This window comes from Podarcis tiliguerta, assembly GCF_965153285.1.
Source record: "Podarcis tiliguerta genome assembly, chromosome: 1".
NCBI lineage: Eukaryota > Metazoa > Chordata > Lepidosauria > Squamata > Lacertidae > Podarcis > Podarcis tiliguerta.
Genome location: NC_139534.1, coordinates 118,221,423 through 118,238,712, shown reverse-complemented (window position 1 = coordinate 118,238,712; position 17,290 = coordinate 118,221,423). Strand labels below are relative to the sequence as shown.

At 45.1% G+C, this 17,290-nt stretch overlaps 1 protein-coding gene across 2 annotated transcripts; it reads right to left on the bottom strand.

Annotated features, from left to right (window-relative positions):
- Positions 1–45: 45 nt before the first annotated feature.
- On the bottom strand, positions 46–16,832 carry YY1 (YY1 transcription factor). 2 transcript variants are annotated; one of them, XM_083438544.1, is made up of 5 exons: positions 14,477–16,832; positions 5,890–6,040; positions 5,058–5,118; positions 4,574–4,732; positions 46–2,299 (listed from the first exon to the last, which is right to left on the bottom strand). In XM_083438544.1, the coding sequence occupies exons 1-5, from the start codon at positions 15,204–15,206 to the stop codon at positions 2,117–2,119; spliced, it is 1,284 nt and encodes a 427-aa protein (XP_083294670.1). In that variant the 5' UTR covers positions 15,207–16,832; the 3' UTR covers positions 46–2,116. The 2 variants fall into 2 exon arrangements, with proteins under 2 accessions (XP_083294670.1, XP_083294669.1); XM_083438543.1 differs by having other exon boundaries at positions 5,890–6,052; positions 14,477–15,546.
- Between the last annotated feature and the right edge of the window lie 458 nt (positions 16,833–17,290).

Sequence of the window (17,290 nt, the reverse complement as noted above, 5' to 3'; positions counted from 1 at the left end):
TTGCAAGCTAGATCTTCGTTAATAATTGCAGATTCATTGCAGCAATGACGTTTCTGTACAACCAGGGTTGTGTTTATTTAAAAGCATTTATAAACCGCTTAATATTTTAAAAATCTCTTAAGCGGTTATACAAGCTGCTACAATTCTGCAGAAGTGTAAAACAGAAGTTGCAGCACATGGTACAGGGTTCAGATTTCAGCTTGCCGAGAAACTCATTTCTAGCCCTCAGGTTGAAAGTAGAGGAATTCAATGTAGAGCTAAGCCGATGGCTCGGTCTGCCCCCTCCTGAACATACAAGGTCCTGAAGAGTCTCCCAACACCAAACCAACATGCAGCGTGCCGGGGGGGGCGGGACTCTGCTGTGCCAGGAGAAGTCCTTGTGCAGGATGAATCCCGTCATATTCTTGTGAGCATGGGGAGTGCCCTCAAAAGCCTCAGGAGCCACTAAAATTTCCAGTGATCAGGGGTGGGGCTTGTGTGCCCTGCACAGCTTCTTGCCGTTGTCCCTTGATTAGGTTATGCAGAATTATTGTACAACAGTAACGCATTACAGAGTCAAACAAAATAGGTTGTATCATTTAAATTCACATCACTGATGCAGAAGCCACCCTTTTCTTGGCTCAGAATCCGAGTTAGCTTGTTGCTGTTTTGGTACTTAGGGCAGCTATTGGAAACCAAGAAGGAAAAATGACAGCAACTATACAACACCGCTCTGTTCAACAAAAATATGCAACCTGCACTATACTGTTCTATAGATTCTCAAAGATAAGAACCCCCGGCCAAGGACAGGCTACTTCAGCATCCTGGTGTTTCAATTCACATGCCCGACTCACCCCACTAATGGGTGCAGTTATCATCACCTTACCTTATCAGACCAAGGCAGCAGAGGTCTATAGGTTGTCCTGCTCCACCACTTGCTGAATGTAAAAAACAAAAGCTGAACTTCCCTGTCAAAGCTGCAGCGCCCAATGGGAGGCTCCATATGATCCAGAGAGATCAAAATCTCTACAACTGCTTAGTGTTATTCAGGTTGGGGGTTTAGTGCTATGATGAAGATACACCACTTACATTAAAAATCTAATTGAATGCAGGGGAGTGGGGTAGTTAAGGTAACTTGAGTTTTATTTAGCATCCAATTTCTGGGACGTTAAAGAACTATAATTTGTCCTGGACAACAGAAGAAAAATAGGCTGTGCTTACAGATTGTTTTCTGCCATATTCTTTCTTCAGGACCACTGTTTTATTTTTTTGCCCACTCTATTACACGGGATGTACATATCAGGTGTTGTTAAAAGGTCAGTGCCTGTACAATACATTCTACAACTGAGCACCACTTTCCTTAACTGAACAGGCAAAGAGAAAGTACACGGAACATCAGCATCTGGCAGTATTTTTCCCAAAAAAAGTGACTAAAATGGGTTTAAGTTGATTAACACTATTAAATCACATCTAATATTTGTTACTACATGATTTCATTACAGCTATACGATACAATTATACAAAATGTGTTAACATCAAAGAATACAACCAAAAAAATTAAGATAGCAAACAGAACCTATATAACTTTTTTTTCTCTTTACAGGAAAATACTTTTGAAGTATGCATGTAACTGCCCATTCTTTTAAAGAAAATCTACTGCAAGCAAAGTTATCAACCTCCAGAAAAAAATCACACATAGCATTACTAAGCATATCCCCAAAAAGTGTACAATATGCACACTTGGAAAATACAAAATTAAAAAATTGTAAGCAACAGGTGAGCTTCATATTTATAACAATGTGAAAAGTCCAATTTTAGCACTGTTGTAGAAAGAACTGTCTTTGATGCAAGTCCATGAACTGTCTTGCCTCCTCCAGGTGGGGCCACGCTTTACAAAAACACCGTACTCTCGAAACCCAAATTATAGAGCAAAATCGAGCATTGCAGCAATGCACCCTTAAAGTTTATTTTGCCACTTTATCAAAAACAAGTCCTTTAGGCGTGTAGGGTTCTTTTTTTGTTTGTTTTTTTAAATTCTTTCCTAGAAACAATATACAAAGGGGAGGCTTATTCATTTTCAACCATTCTCCTGTAAAGTAAGATGCTTTGAGTCCAAGAGCTTTCTTCTTGCAGAGTTTCACTGGTTGTTTTTGGCCTTAGCATGTGTTAAGATGTGAGATTTCAGGTTAGTTGACTGAGCGAACTTCTTATTACAGCCATCAAAAGGGCACACATAGGGCCTGTCTCCAGTATGAATTCGCACATGTGTGCGCAAATTGAAGTCCAGTGAAAAGCGTTTGCCACAACCTTCAAACGTGCACTGTTGAATGAAAACACAGGGCATTAGGAGCATGTCTCAGTAAGACTAATATTTTTGCCTCAAATACTGTGAACAGGAAACTATGATTAGTTTGCTCATGGCATGCTGGCACTTTCCAGTCACCATTTCTATAGTAGCCACAAGGCAGCGGGCGATCATTTTAAAAATGCAATACAAACATACAATATTCAGAATGAAGCTGAAACTCAAACCCATGGACTTCCATACACAGGATCATATTTGTTGCTGGTTGACTGACTAAATACAAAGAGTGATCACTAATAGTTTCCCATCACCCTGGAGAAAGGTAACAAGTGGGACGCCACAGGGTCATGTCCTGGGCCATTGTTGTTCCATTATCTTTATAAATTACTTGGGTGAAGGAATTGAGGGGATGCTCATCAAATCTGCAGGTGCCACTGAGGACAGAATAGTGATTCAATCAGACCTTTAACAGATTGGAAAACTGAGCCAAAACTAACAAAGTGAATTTCAATAGGGACATATGTAAGGTTTTACACTTTGGCAGGAAGAACCAACTGTACAGATATAGGATGGTGGACACCTGGCTTGCCTGGAGTACCTGTGAAAGGACTCTTAGTAGACAAGCTTAACATGAGTCAACCGTGTGATGCAGCAGCAAAAAAAGCTAATGCTATTCTAGGCTGCATCAACCAAAGTTTAGTATCCAGATCAAGGGAAGTAATAGTACTGCTCTATTCTGCCTTGGCTAAACCACACCTGGAGTACTGTGTCCAATTCTGAGCAACACAATTTAAGAAGGATGTTGACAAGCTAGAACATGTGCAGAGGAGGGCAACTAAGATGATCAAGGGTCTAGAAGCCAAGCCTTATGAGGAATGGTTGAAGGAGCTAGGACTAGATGACCCTCAGGATCCCTTCCAACTCTACAATACATACAATCATACAAGGTATGATTCTATACCTCGTGACATGAAATTACTAGCAGTAAGATACCTCAAGAAAAAGCTTTACATTTCTAAAGCAGTTAAGTAGTAGTCCAGGTAACATTACATAAGCCTATAAGCAGTTCTTGGTATCCTTCAAGCACCACTTTTACTCTTTCCCCAGGAATCCACATTTCCCCAGGAAAATACATTATAAATGTACACCAATTAACCACGACGTTACATTAAAAAAATTACTGCAAAAAGCAGGCTTTCCAGCCAAGAACTTAGGAATCCCATGGACATGAAGAATTCACCCATTCCTTACTATAAAAGCTATGGTGCAATGCCTGTGTTATCTGAACAGTTTAGCAGGCGTAACAAGCAAAGTACTTCTGAAATCCAAGTTGGCATTCACTATCTGTGGCTTGTTTCTATGCACAGCTTCATTCATAGCCCTCTTGCACGATTTTTGCCAACAAAAGGCTGAGGAAGATTTGATGAAGAGGCATGAATGGCTGTCTTCAACAACATGGCAAAAGTCAATTCGTGATTGCTTTATATAAAGGACGGTGAATAACAGCCATGGCAAACTACTACAGTTCTACAGGTAAAACAACAGCTCTAACAGCGCCAGCTTTCACAATAGGAACAGGATTGTGAACAGAATTTCTCCACTGTCTAGATTTCTGTTTATTGTTCCTATTACAAAAGTTTGCATATAAGAACATTCTAAAAACCTCAAGGAGAAAAAACACACATACAATTTGTTTATGATGTTGTCCAGTTTGTACATCTTGAGCTGGCAAACTAGACAGTATGACTTATCAGTGAAAGACATCCCACACCTATATAACCTCTGAGGCCTGGCCTGTAGTGGGAAAATGTCAGGAAAGGGAGAAACAGTTCTCAATATATTGCACTCCATCTACATCAACAGCTTGCAAGTGCTCCAATAATTAAGTCTCTGACAATGATGAAGTGTGCAGCCAGCAAATGAAATGCTTCTGGGGTTTGGGGGGGGGGGTGAATGTAATTTCACTTTGCTAGGTATATTTTGCCTAGCAGCTATTAAGTCCACTGCTTGTTATAAGACCTGATCTCAAACCTCCTGGTAACTGTGGAAAGATATCATCATGAATGGCCCAACAAGACAGAATAGGAAAAGATTTAGTGTGAAATGCCTTTTGGGCAGTTGCTTGAATTATTCTCTGTCCACACATTTAGATTATTTCCAGCACTTCGACTGGTGTTACCTAATTTTATCTGAGAACAGGTACCTTTGGGTTTTTTGAGCCTCAGATTGATCTCTACATGCAGGATAAATGTCTACCAAAAGTATTTTGGGGGAAAAAAAAAAGGTTACCTGAAAGGGCTTCTCTCCAGTGTGAACTAGCTGGTGCCGCTTTAGTTTTGAGCTCTCCACAAAGGCCTTGCCGCATTCCGCACAGACGTGTACTCGAGGCCCGTGAGTGTGCAGATGCTTCCGCATGGCAGAGTTGTCCCTGAACATCTTTGTGCAGCCCTTCGAGAGAATACAAAGAAAGCCCATCAGTGGACTAGAATTTCCAGGTGCTCTACTAAAACACATTCAGTCTCTTCACCTTTTTTGCCAAGTCATTTTCAGTTTTTTTATTTTTTAAATACATGAGCTGCTTTCCCTTTTTCCTAGTAGCCATGGCCCTTCTACTTCCCATCAGCAGAAACAATACTTTAATACAATACAAAATGTATGCAACTTTCCTCATACTTTAATTTTTAAAAGGAACAGAGAAGCAGTCTTTATAAGCAAGAACTCTGAAGTTAAAAAGCATTTTGTTGACTATCAGCAATCGTAATATTTTACTCACTTTATGAGGACAGGCTATCGTTCTTGGAGCATCATCTTCTTTGATTTTTCTTGGCTTCATTCTTGCAAAGAAAAGCACAACAGCATTGATCAGTGAAAAGGAAATATATTCTTATTTGCTTTGTATTAACAAAGTAATCTTCTGACATAAACCAACTGTATCGTATTGCAGTTGTGATGGCAAAGTCTCAAACTGACTGGCTGAGCTGGTGTGATGGCATGAAATATTCCACTGTCTATGAAACTAAACAGTTTACAGTTCAACTTCTGTGAGGGAGGGGAAGCTGTTATTTTGGCTGGGAATAAAACCTCAAAAGAAACCTCAAAGGGTTAGGAAATGAGAAGAGACTGGTCCTATCTCTGCACATTTAAGGATAAGGAGCCCAGAGGGGGAAGGCTGGAGGCAAGATGGAATAGAGAATGGACTTTGAAACAGGAATCTGAAAACTTGAGGAATATGGCAGGCAAGCCAGAGAATTTATTCCAGAATGACCTAATCGGAGAGAGAACTCTGAAGAAATTTCACAGCAATTACAACAGTCTCTATGGTGAGGAAGAAAAACCACGGAGTGATGGAAGCTGATCAAGGGTGACTAAAGGAAATGCCTGTAAGATCAAGATCCTGAGGGGGTAACCCACCAGCATGACCTGCTCTCACTGTGGCATGAACTGGCAGGCTTTAAACTACACAATAAAGGGCATCCTCACACTCACAATTCCTCTCTCAGTGACTGAACTCTTATGCCAGAAAGATCATTTCTCAGTATCTGATAATTATGAATGAGTATAATGGAATAATGTTTTTACTAGAAAACAATTCTCTTACCACTTACCTTGCAAATTCAGCCAGCTGTTTGGGGTCGGAAAGATCGATGCCAGGTATTCCTCCAGGTGGTAGCTTCTTTCCTGTCATGTATTCAGAGTAGTCTGGAGGGGAGTTCTCACCAATGATCTGCTCTTCCACCACAGTCTCATGGTCAATGTCTTTTTTGTCATCTGAAATGATTAGAGCAAACTGAATTTTGATTTAACATCCTCGAAGGACACCACTGTTGGCTAGGCTTGTACCTTAGCACAACCTCCCCCACCCTTAGCGCTAGCAAACATCCTCAAGCTATTTCCATATGCAGGGTCATAAAGCTAATAAAATGCAATAGCAAATGGTTATTTGCTTACAAATCTGTACTTTACAGAACCCTCTGCCCTCCACCCCAGTACTAGGCACTAGCTTTATAGAGCATGCAATTATTTCCTATTTCAAATGAATACAATGCTAAATTCAATGTATGATGAGTTGTAACTATAAATATATACACAGGCAACTCTGCCAATTTCTGCTTAATTTAGCAACAGCATGATCAATAAGATGGCAATTAACTTCCATTTTCTTTTAATAATAATTCCCTCTTAAAGTAAAGAGGAATTCAGAATTTTTAATTCTAAAGAACTGAATTCTTCAACTGCCAATTCCTTGCTAAAAAAATAATCCACAGCCCAACAAAGATATGAACAGCAGGCAGGGCACATATGCTAAGTGAACATTTTGGGTAATCAAAATCTGTTGCCATAGCTTGTTATAAGGTGTTTGACAGTTTCTGTATTTCATTATCAATTCATTTTCTTCCTTTTTTAAACTACCCAAAGTGCAGTGCAAACAAAGCAATCCTAAAAGTAAAGGGAGAAAGAGAGAGACTGTGGTGGAAGCCCCTTTGCCCTACAGGCAGGACAGAAAGGGGCAAGTGATCCCCCCCCCCCATTTTGCCTTTAATGGCTGCTTGGCCTTTAAAAACCCTTTCCTTCCCACTGACTCCAGTGAGAGGGTGTGATGGGGGATTGGGAGGATCCTACAGATCCACCCCCAACCCAGCATGCCCCTTTCTGTCCTCTCTGCTGTCCTACTTCCTTGACAGCTCCATTTGCTGAGAACCAACAAGCAGTTCCAAGCATCTCCAAGGATCCCAGAAGTGCTGTGCAGGTTTGGAAATGAATGAGAACTGAATGAGCCAGGATTGATCATGGAGATTGCACGGCGGGTACAGTGCTTCCTGCAGCAGTGAACAAGGTCTTGTGATCCCTGCCTGCTATTGTGAGTCTTTGGAATAACATGGCCTGTCCAAAAAAGTACATATTTGTCCCTAATGCCTGCTCTTGAATGCTGGGCAGATCATCTGTATCTCGAAACTAATTTGTGCTGTGGCTGCTGTAGACATCCACTTATTCAGGGGAAGCATCAGAATCTGGCAAAAAGCCTTCACATCTTATCAATGTGTGCATCAGGCTTTCGGTCCTGATGTCTGTTGACATGGGCAAAGGCTTGCAAAGGTGTCTGGGGAGAAGGAAAGCCTGCTAGTTAAAGCTGCCCAGCAACACCTCTGTCCCTTCTGCTGTTGCAGCTATCGAAGACCAGGCAAGGGCCCTAGATAAGCACTGCAAACTTTTCAAACGGTGCAGCGGGTGGTAGATCCTATTCCACCTTTTGAACCTTCCCCTCAGAAGATGGCATGGCAGCTCCTGTACTATGAGCTAGCTAATCCACTTCTGTAGCTCCAGGTAGACGGATCCACTATCCAGAATCAGAGGGTGGGGTAGCCCAAAGATCTGCTGGCTTACACCCATTTTGATCTGTCCTTCCTGCCTATGAGGGTTAGCACCAACCTAGCAGAGCCACCCTGACAGGGTGTTCGGGCCATCTGGGTGCTCCCCTCCATCACTACCAATAGCAATTGCTCTCCTAGAGGAGCAACCTCTTCCTCTCCTAGGGCTCTCAGAAACTGTGCACGGAATGGATATGGTGTTGAATGCCTCCTCCTTTAAACTTACAACACATATTCAGCCAAAAGCCCACCTCATGACCCACCCTGGCTAGGTAGAGGGGTGGGTGGTGGGGAATGCAATGAAAAGACCCATGCACCAAGATGGGAAGGACCAGAAACTACATAGGAACTCAGAGGATATAGGACGCTAATTTCAATGACCTTGCAAGTGGGAGGGCAGATCTATGCAAGAATTACTGCCTCCACTGAAGAAGAAATTAGCTAGTTTAAACTCCCTGTAAGAAAGAATAGTGAATAGCTCTACCCCTAACACTATCCAAAAATAATATTTGCATGTAAGAAATGAATCAGCCGTATGCTAATTTGTCAAATGTCTGCTGCAAAGGGGGAAATTCATGAATTGATCCCATTATTTTAGTTTCCACATAAGCTAACAAGGAGAGGTATCAAGAATAGCTCACCCTTGAAAATTCTTCCTAGTGAAACACCAAACTAAGGCCCGGGGGCCAGATACGGCCCAATCGCCTTCTCAATCCGGCCCACGGACGGTCCATGAATCAGCGTGTTTTTACATGAGTAGAATGTGTGCTTTTATTTAAAATGCATCTCTGGGTTATTTGCGGGGCATAGGAATTTGTTCATTTCACACCCCCCCCCAAAAGAAAATATAGTCCAGTCCACCACATGGTCTGAGGGACGGTGGACTGGCCCACAGCTGAAAAAGGTTGCTGATCCCTGACCTATACAGTTCTTTCGTTCTTTGTGAATGCCACCACTAGCTCTAAATATAATTTTCAAGTAGTAGTTCAATGAAGGATTCTCAGGAATTCCTTCCTCCTGAATAGTGTCAAAATCTCAAGAATTCCTAAATAACTTTTTATTTTTTTTACACTTCTGGCATTCAAATGTGATCAATGCTCTAGAAAGGTGGATCTGAGTTTATGAATAGAGATGGTAAGTCTGGTTAAAGAATAAGGATTTAAGTTACATGACAGACAACTAGAAGGAGCCATGGGAGAAAGAAGCAAAGGTAACCAGCAGCAAGTAAGATTGCAATGCACAGTAAAGAAGACGATGAAATGAGATTGGATATAATGCTGGTCTGCATGCATGTCAGTGCTTCTGAACTTTCACCATAAATCTTATTCGCTCATGTCCCCAATTATGTGCTTAGGATGAATCATTGCTGTTAACTGGGGAAATCATTTTACATTCTGAAATTTTTTTTAAAAGAAATATATATATATTAAGTGTTTTCAAGTATCCTGAACTATTGGACTTGGATGAGTTGAATACTCTCTGGTAAAGGAACCCTCAATAATCCTAAATGGATCTGAGGGTGGATGATTATACCTTCGAAGAATGGAGATTAAAGAGCTGCTGTTGCTTTGTTCTTAGGTTTCACAGTGTATGGTTCTAGGACCCGAACTTGACAGATCATCTAACCTAGCAGAAGCAAGCTGTATGCACAGTTTGAGCAATAATATGTGTATATTATCATGCAGAACAGATTACTGGCACTAGCATGGGGAATGAAAGAATTTAAGAAGAACACTATTGGATCAGACCAAACACCCTTCCAGTCCAGCATTCTGTTCACATAGTGACCATTTCCAAATTTGGGAAACCAAATGAATTATAGCCTCTGTTCTGGTGAACATCTAGTTCATTTATCTTCTGTACATAACAACACCCCAAACTGGCTTGAGCAACCCAAAGATAACAGAGCAGAAAAAATCCAGTAGAACTGATGGATGCAGTCAAGTTTCAGAAGCATAGTCAAGGGCATCAGTGGACGATTTGGGGCTTAAACGTAACATGATAGGATGCCAGTGGCCACAGGTGTTGTGGCTAAAGACATCGTATTATGCAGATACATGCTGAATTTCTAATAACTAGGATCTAAACTTACATTTCTACTTCTGGGCATTATGACCTAGATTTTACTGCAGTGAATTCTTATTAATGAGATATGCCTGTATCGCCTCAGTTTGCTGAAAACTATACAATGGTGTGGGAGAGAGAAACTTGCTAAAATGCTTCTCAATGCTATCTAGATTTCTATGTGGAAGTAATGCCTAGTTCAGAAGAGCATTGAAACATTCTGGAGTGGCATAGATGTACTAGGCTTGTGAAAAAGGAATGGCACATAGGACTGGGGGAACCTGTGGCCCCCGTAAGTTGTTGGACTCTAGCTCCCATCAGTCCCAAGAACATGGTCAATAGTCAGGGATGATGGGAGATGGAGTCCAACAGAGTATACGTGGCCACAACCTACCCACCCCTAGTTTAGAAGATGATATCTGACAAGGGTCACTGCAATAGCCATGCAATAGTTTCCCGCTTACTAACTGAGAGGGATTTCTTAATGGTTTGAGAAATAGCATTGCGCTATAATGGGACCCTGGAATGTAACTAATTACCCAGAAGGACAACAGAAGGATTTCCCTTAATTTGAAAGCTGCAAGTTATTAAATTGCTTAAGAAGCAACTCTACTCAACCCCAAACTTCAAAATTAAAAGTCACTTGAGAGCAAGTACATGGTATTTGGTGTATTAACACAATTTTTTTAGTAATTCAGGATATTATGCTAGAAACTATTAGGCTTTCCACGTCATGAAAAGGGGGGAAGAGAATGTCTAAGAACTGTTTTTGACCTCCACTGTCACAAGTTCAGATAAGGCACAGCATAAATGCAATTATGGAGCAAGTTGAACTTGGTTTCCATATCATAAAACACAGGATATGTAAAAAGATGCATTCAAGATTTCAGAAGACGGTATCTGAGAAGTTTATGAAGTTTAACCAGTTCAACTATTTGAGCATCTAAAAGGGAGTGCCATTTAATGTATAACGTATTTTTTGCTCTATAAGACTCACCTTTTCCCTCCTAAAAAGTAAGAGGAAATGTGTGTGCGTCTTACGGAGCGAATGCAGGCTGCACAGCTATCACAGAAGCCAGAACAGCAAGAGGGGTTGCTGCTTTCACTGTGCAGCGATCCCTCTTGCTGTTCTGGCTTCTGAGATTCAGAATATTTTTTTTTCTTGTTTTCCTCCTCCAAAAACTAGGTGCGTCTTGTGGTCTGGTGCGTCTTATAGAGCGAAAAATATGGTAGTACTGTAACTGAACACATCCTCCTCAAATCCTACCCTATTCAATAACATTCAAATTCAGAACTGGTAGAAGTGTTAAACTTTCCTACAACAATTATTTCTGCAGGAGAGCATTAAATTTCCCTTAAACAAGGCTAAAGGAATATTCTGGGTAGCCAGTCCCAAAACTGAGGGATGCATAGCACTCCTGTTCAGAACTTGGGAGAATCCAAAAGAGGAGAATAATAGCACAAAGACGATATAATACTAGGTAAAGAGGTGGCTGAAAGATAGCATGAAAAATTATTCTAACTTTGTACAAACTGTTAAAAGTTTGATCTGAGCCTTTTTGTGTTTAATCATCATACTATATTATTTCAGATATATCCCACTGTTAGGAGTGTAAGGCATATATGGAGAATTCAATTATGCTACTTCTGTTAGGCACACCTTGAACTAGTGGTCTGTAAAGTGCCTAAAAGGAGCAATCACAATATTGTGATCAAACAGGGCAGGTACTCAATTAAATTACATAAGCAGGCTGATGGACTTCGAGAGCTATCAAGGCTTCAGAAAATAATGGGTGTATATACATATTACATTTCAGCAGAAAAGGCTATTGCATTATTTATACAAGGTCAAAACAAGCCTGGATTAATGCACTGATTTTGATTCAGAAACAGAGAGAATTGAGCCCATAAGTAACAGAGTTCATTTAGGCCATCAACATCAGTAGCTTCAGACACCTTACTAGATGCCTGAAAATCCACAGCTCAATGCAGCTAATTGATCTTTGACTTTCGGCACCTCTGGCAATAGCTTCTGCATCATGTAATATTTGATAAAGTTGCTTAACATAAGCACAAAGCATATAGGACTACAATCTGCACTAGAAAGTAAGCCCCATTTATATCAGTAGTACTTGCTTCTAAGAAAGCATGGGTATGTCACTGCAGAAATTATCCATTTAACATATCAGATTCCGTGAACCACTTATGAAACTCAATTACTTGAAAATTTATCAGCATGGTCAATAAAGTGATATGGCTATGAAAATATCATTTTAGATTGTCCCAGAATGCCACTTGCTCAGTTTCTCTGAAGTACCAGAGGACAAGACAACCAATAGTGAAGGGGACTGGAAATTTTAAAAACACTGAATAAAATCTGTTCTGGGATAGTTTTTAGACAGCACACAGGATTGAGCTATGATGTTCCACATAATCTAATGTGAGTGGCTTCCTAAGAATTACAAGCCTTAGTTCTAAATTAAGTGATTGTGTTTAGTAGTTTGGATTTACAGTAGGCATGCCCAAAGTCTGTTTTGGGGGCCTAATCCGGCCCCTGTGGCAGTTTATTTCCTGGGATAAAATCCTAAAAAACCCTCAACAACTTCAATCCTAAAAAAACTCAACAAACATAGCCCTTCATCAAATCTGGCCCTCTTTGAAAGAAGTTTTGACACCACTGATTTACTGAGAGCACACCAAACACATGTCACTGGTCTCTAAGCAATGTAATGATATACTCAATGAAAAAATATCATGTACAAAATTAGTACAGCACAAATGTTATGTAGACTGTATAGTCATAGATTCTGAATTGTGCTCCTGGCTGGCAGTGTTTATTTTATTAATGATTAAAACAATTACTCTGTCCTGGGGATTATGTTGTGCTGCTATTATTAATAATATACAAAGTTGCCCTTTTAACACCAGGACTTTCTAAAACTATGTATTATCAACGCAGTAATAAGGTAGAAACTCAAGCTAATTCAGCAAATATTTATGTTTCTTTCACTTAACACACTGAAATGTGCATGAACTGTGTTCTAATCAGCCAAGCAGGCATATATTTTAAAACACCAGGAGCCAAAATCATACCCATTTTTATGTTTCTGTAGGCGATACTTCAAGGGATCTACTTGCGTATAACCTGGGATAGCTCAATCATTAGAGCATGAGACTCTTGTGTGAAACATTCCTGCAATGCAGGGGGTTGGTCTAGATGACCCTCACAGTCCCTTCCAACTCTGCAATTCTATGGATTAGGCCACTTAAAAATAAAGGATTAATGGTAGTAGGTTCTCCATTCATTAACACTCTATTTAACTTGGAAAAAAAATTTGAGAACTCTTAAAACCCTCAAGTTTCCTACAGCTGGTACCCTTTACTATTAACCCACATATACAGGCAGGAACCGCAAGAACTGTTTACTGCAGAGGTTAATTCCCCTGAAACAACATATCCTGGATCTGGAGGCCGGCAGTGTCAATTTCACACACCTGCTGTGTAATGAGAAGAGGTGGCAGCACCTCTTAAGTCAAAAGGCACTCTCTCTGCTGGTCTTCTGCCAGAGATCCAGCTTCCAGGGTCAGAGAGGATCCACCTCCTTCCTCCAGAGCAGATGTCAGTGATCCAGGCGCCTAATTTTAGGCCTCCCTCGGACCCCTCAAGTTATTAAAAACCCCGCTAGATGTCAGCTAAAGAGACTTTTAAGCACACTCAGGATTCTAGGAACCGTGAAAACAGGCTCAGTTTGGGAAACGTGTTTCGTGTAAAAGGGACTCGGTTCTGGTGTTGGAAGGAGGCGGCAACTAGGGCGCTTCCCCGACTTACTGGCAGTAAAACTGAAAGCCGCGCTTCCTGAACAGACCTCTTGTCGGAATTTATTCGGGAGTTTTTATGGGGAGGAGAGGGGGACTTAGCCAAAATCCCAGGAGGAAGGAGAGAAATGAGGGGGAACCAGTCAGGCAAGCGCTACGAAGTCGAGGCGGCTGGTTGGGGAAAGGAAACGGACATGAGGCGGGGCGCAAGAAGGGAAGGGAACGGCTTATCCGTTTGCTTGCGGGGGAAGGAAAGAGGGTTGAAAAGACGACGAAGGGGAAATCCCAGCGAGGAACGTTTAAAGGTTGCCCCGAGTCTGTCACGGGGTAGAGAATGAAAGGAAGGAGGCTACTACACGGGGGGAAAGGGGACGGAAACGAGGCAGCTCGAGGAGGGGGAGAGAGGCTGGAAGAGGGGAAGGAAGGGGCCGGCGAGCTCGGCCCGCGCCGCCGCGTGCCTGCCCCGCCTCCCTCCTCCTCCCTCCCTCCCCCTACTGCAGAAACTACGCCATTGCGGCCTAGTCCAGGAGTCACTCAGAGAACGAGAGGAGATGTAGGGGGGGGGGGGAGGGGAAGGAAGGAGAGCGCGCGCGCGCGGACAGGCAGGCAGGCAGGCGCGCCGCCTCGCCTCCCCTCCTCTCTCTCTCTCTTCCTCTCGGCCGCCATCTTGGCGGGGCCGCCGCCATCTTTCTTTCCCTTTTCCCCCCCGCCGGAGGGAGCCGGGCAATCAGGCAGAGGCAAGCGCAGACCCCGCCATCTTTTCGGGGGAAGCCGCCATACTTGCCCTGGCGAGATGAACATGGCGGCGCCCATCACACACATCCAAACATGGCCTCCCTTCAAAACAAAACGGGGGGAAAGTGCCCGCCGGGCCCGGAGAAGGGCTCCCCGGACCCTGGGGGCCTCCCCGCGCAAGGTGCCGAGCCCCGCCCGGCCGCTCCACTTACCCGAGGCCCACATGGTGACCGAGAACTCCCCCTCCAGGGTCTTGATCTGCACCTGCTTCTGCTCCCATTTCCTGCCGCCGCCGCCCCCTTCGGCCGCGCCGCCACCACCGCCTCCTCCCCCGGCCAGGTAACTCTTCTTGCTGCTCTTCTTCCCGCTGCCGCCGCCGCCTTTCTTCACCCGGCCGCCGCCCGAAGAGGAGCCTCCCCCTCCCGAGCCGCCCTTGCTCCCCGCGGCCGCGACGGTGACCAGAGTCTGCTCGATGTACTCGTCCTCTCCGGCCGGGGCCGGCACGGGGATGAGGATCTGGTCCTCGAAGCCGTCGTCTGCCCGCAAGCCGTCCGAGTCGTCTCCGCCGACCACCTCCTCGCGGGTCTGCACCAGGATCACCTCCTGGTGGTGCGGGTGGTGGTGCAGGTGGAGCTGGCCGCCCCCGGCGCCCACGCCGCCTCCGCTGGGGTCGCCGTCGGTGACGAGCGGCTGCAGGGCGATCATGGGCGGGTGGTGGTGATGGTGGTGGTGGTGGTGCCGGCGGTGGGGAGGGTGGTGAGGGCCGCAGTCCTCGCAGCACTCGTCGTCGTCGTCGTCCTCCTCCTCCTCCTCGCCGCCCACCACGGTGGTCTCGATGGTCTCCACCGGGATGGTCTCCACCTCGATCTCGTGCAGCTCCACGATCTCGGCCGGCATCTCCGAGCCGTCCGTGGCGATGTACAAGGTGTCTCCCGAGGCCATGGCGGCGGGCGCAGCGGCGGCGGCCCCGAGCCTAGCGACGGGCCTCGGCTCCGCTCGTCCGCCCGACGCCGGCGGGGCTCAGGCTCCTCTCGCTCGCCTTCCTTCTCCCTCTCCTCCTCCTCCGCGGCCGCCTCCTCCCCCTTCCACACAAACACCAGCTCCTCGCTGGGAGGGAGGGAGGAGGGTGGGAAGCAAGCAGGCAGCAGCCTCCGCCGCCGCCGCCAAATCCCGCCCGCGCCGCCTCGCGAGACTTCCGCCGCTGCGAGAGACAGGCGCCCCGAGCCTCCCTCGCCCGCCATCCAGGCCCGGGGGAGGCCGCGGCTGCCGACGGGACACGCCCCCCGCTCGCGGCCGGGGGGCCAATCGCCGGGCGAAGCTCGACCTCAGGGCCCCGCCCACCACCCAAACCACGCCTCACTCACCAACGGCCAAACAGGCCGGTTGGTCTTCCGCCGCCCCTCGCTTCCCCCCCTTTTCGGCGCCCAGCCTATCGCGAAGGAGCTCGGCCGCGGAGCCACGCCCACCCACCCGCTCCTCCTCCACCACCATCTCCCTCTTGGGTTCCACTCAGCTTGCCGTTGGCTTCTGACGAAGCTTCTGTCGGGTGGGTCGGCCGTTGCTTTCTGCGGCCCCGCCCACTTCTCTGGAGAGAGCTTCTCGCGACTGTCATTGGCTGGTTCCGGTTTGCTGGGCCGGTTGGCGCGGCGGCGGCAGAGGCAACTTCGGCTCCTCTGGCTTTTCTGAGGGGTCGGTTGCCTCAGAGCGTCCGTGGCGGGTGGGAACGTGTCGCCATCCCGGGGGCAGTGTTGAAAAGAGGGACGGGAGGGTGGGGAGACTGCCTCCTGCCCTCTCCATCGGGCGGAGGATTTCCCCCACCTTGGAGGCAAGGGGATCAAAATGCCGCCTCGCCGTGGCTTCCCTCTCGCCGCTTCGCTTTGCTAACCGAATCGCGCTTTCGCCGAATCCTGCCGCCTCCCTTAAGGGCCCTCCGAAAAGGACCAGAAGATGCGGAGCTCTTCCTCACCAGGAGACGCGGAGGCTTCGTCGCCTCCCCAAACTGCCAGCAGCTGCAACGGCACCGCTCCTCTCTCCGGGAGACTCCCGATTTGGCTCGCCGCGATCGCTCCGTTTTGGGAAGCGAACTGGTTGCCGTTCTTGCAATTGGATGTTCGGCGCATCGTCTGAAGAGACGTCGCTGCCTTTATTTTCCCTTTGGGAACTGAGCTGCCGCTGCCCCGCAGGCATTTCTGGAGAGGTGCCTCTTGTCTAACATGATTTTACAGCTCAGGGCAACGTGCCTCGCGATCCTATGCAAACGGGGGACGCCTGGGACAAGGTGAAGGACGAATGCATATAATATTTGGAGGCTGGTTTCGGTGGTGCTTGTAAAAGTGCTCCAGTAAATTGTGCTTAAAGTGTGTAACCTCTGCTTCCCATTGCTTTTCTTTTCTTTTCTTTTCTGCGTCTTGGCTTTTTGGGATTCAGCACCTGAGGAAATGGACTGCGTAGTTTTCATTGATTTGTAAACTGCTCTGGTTGAAGGGTAAGGTGTAAATGCTTTGAATAAATAAACTTTTCACTTAAGAATGGGTGCAGAAATGGTTGCTTTCCCTCCTCCACTTGTGTTTATTTGGATTACAATATTAATGGTTATGTTAGCGTGAATTCAATTAATGTGTGCTGTTGTGTAAAATGTAATAGTTTATAATTTAAGACCCTCCAGCTACTGCTGGACTCGACTCCCATCACCCCTGATCTTGCTGGCTGATGGGAGTTGGAAGTCCTGTATTTTGAGGTTATATATTCATACTTTAGAATATTTAACTATTTTCCCTCTATGAGATCCAGAGTAATGTTTCCTAACATTTAAAACATTTCAGGGGCACTACTTAGCATATCAGTGAACATGGGGGACTTTCTTTTAAAATACTTTATTTTCTTGTTTTAAAATTGCACACATAACTCAAGGAACTTTTATGTGAAACAAGCATACTTTTCAAATGTATCTTTCAATCTTCCTTCCAAATTATAAATGAAATGTGTCAGGGTGAGGATGATTTAAATTAGGAAAACCTTTTTGTGGC

Bases quoted from the DNA above. Each gene is read 5' to 3' on its own strand.
- YY1 (XM_083438543.1), bottom strand. From the start codon at position 15,206: ATGGCCTCGGGAGACACCTTGTACATCGCCACGGACGGCTCGGAGATG. The intron at 5,119-5,889 runs GTAAGTGGTAAG...TTTCTTTGCAAG, and splicing joins CAGCTGGCTGAATTTGCAAG to AATGAAGCCAAGAAAAATCA. The intron at 2,300-4,573 runs GTAACCTTTTTT...TTCATTCAACAG, and splicing joins CTGGAGAGAAGCCCTTTCAG to TGCACGTTTGAAGGTTGTGG.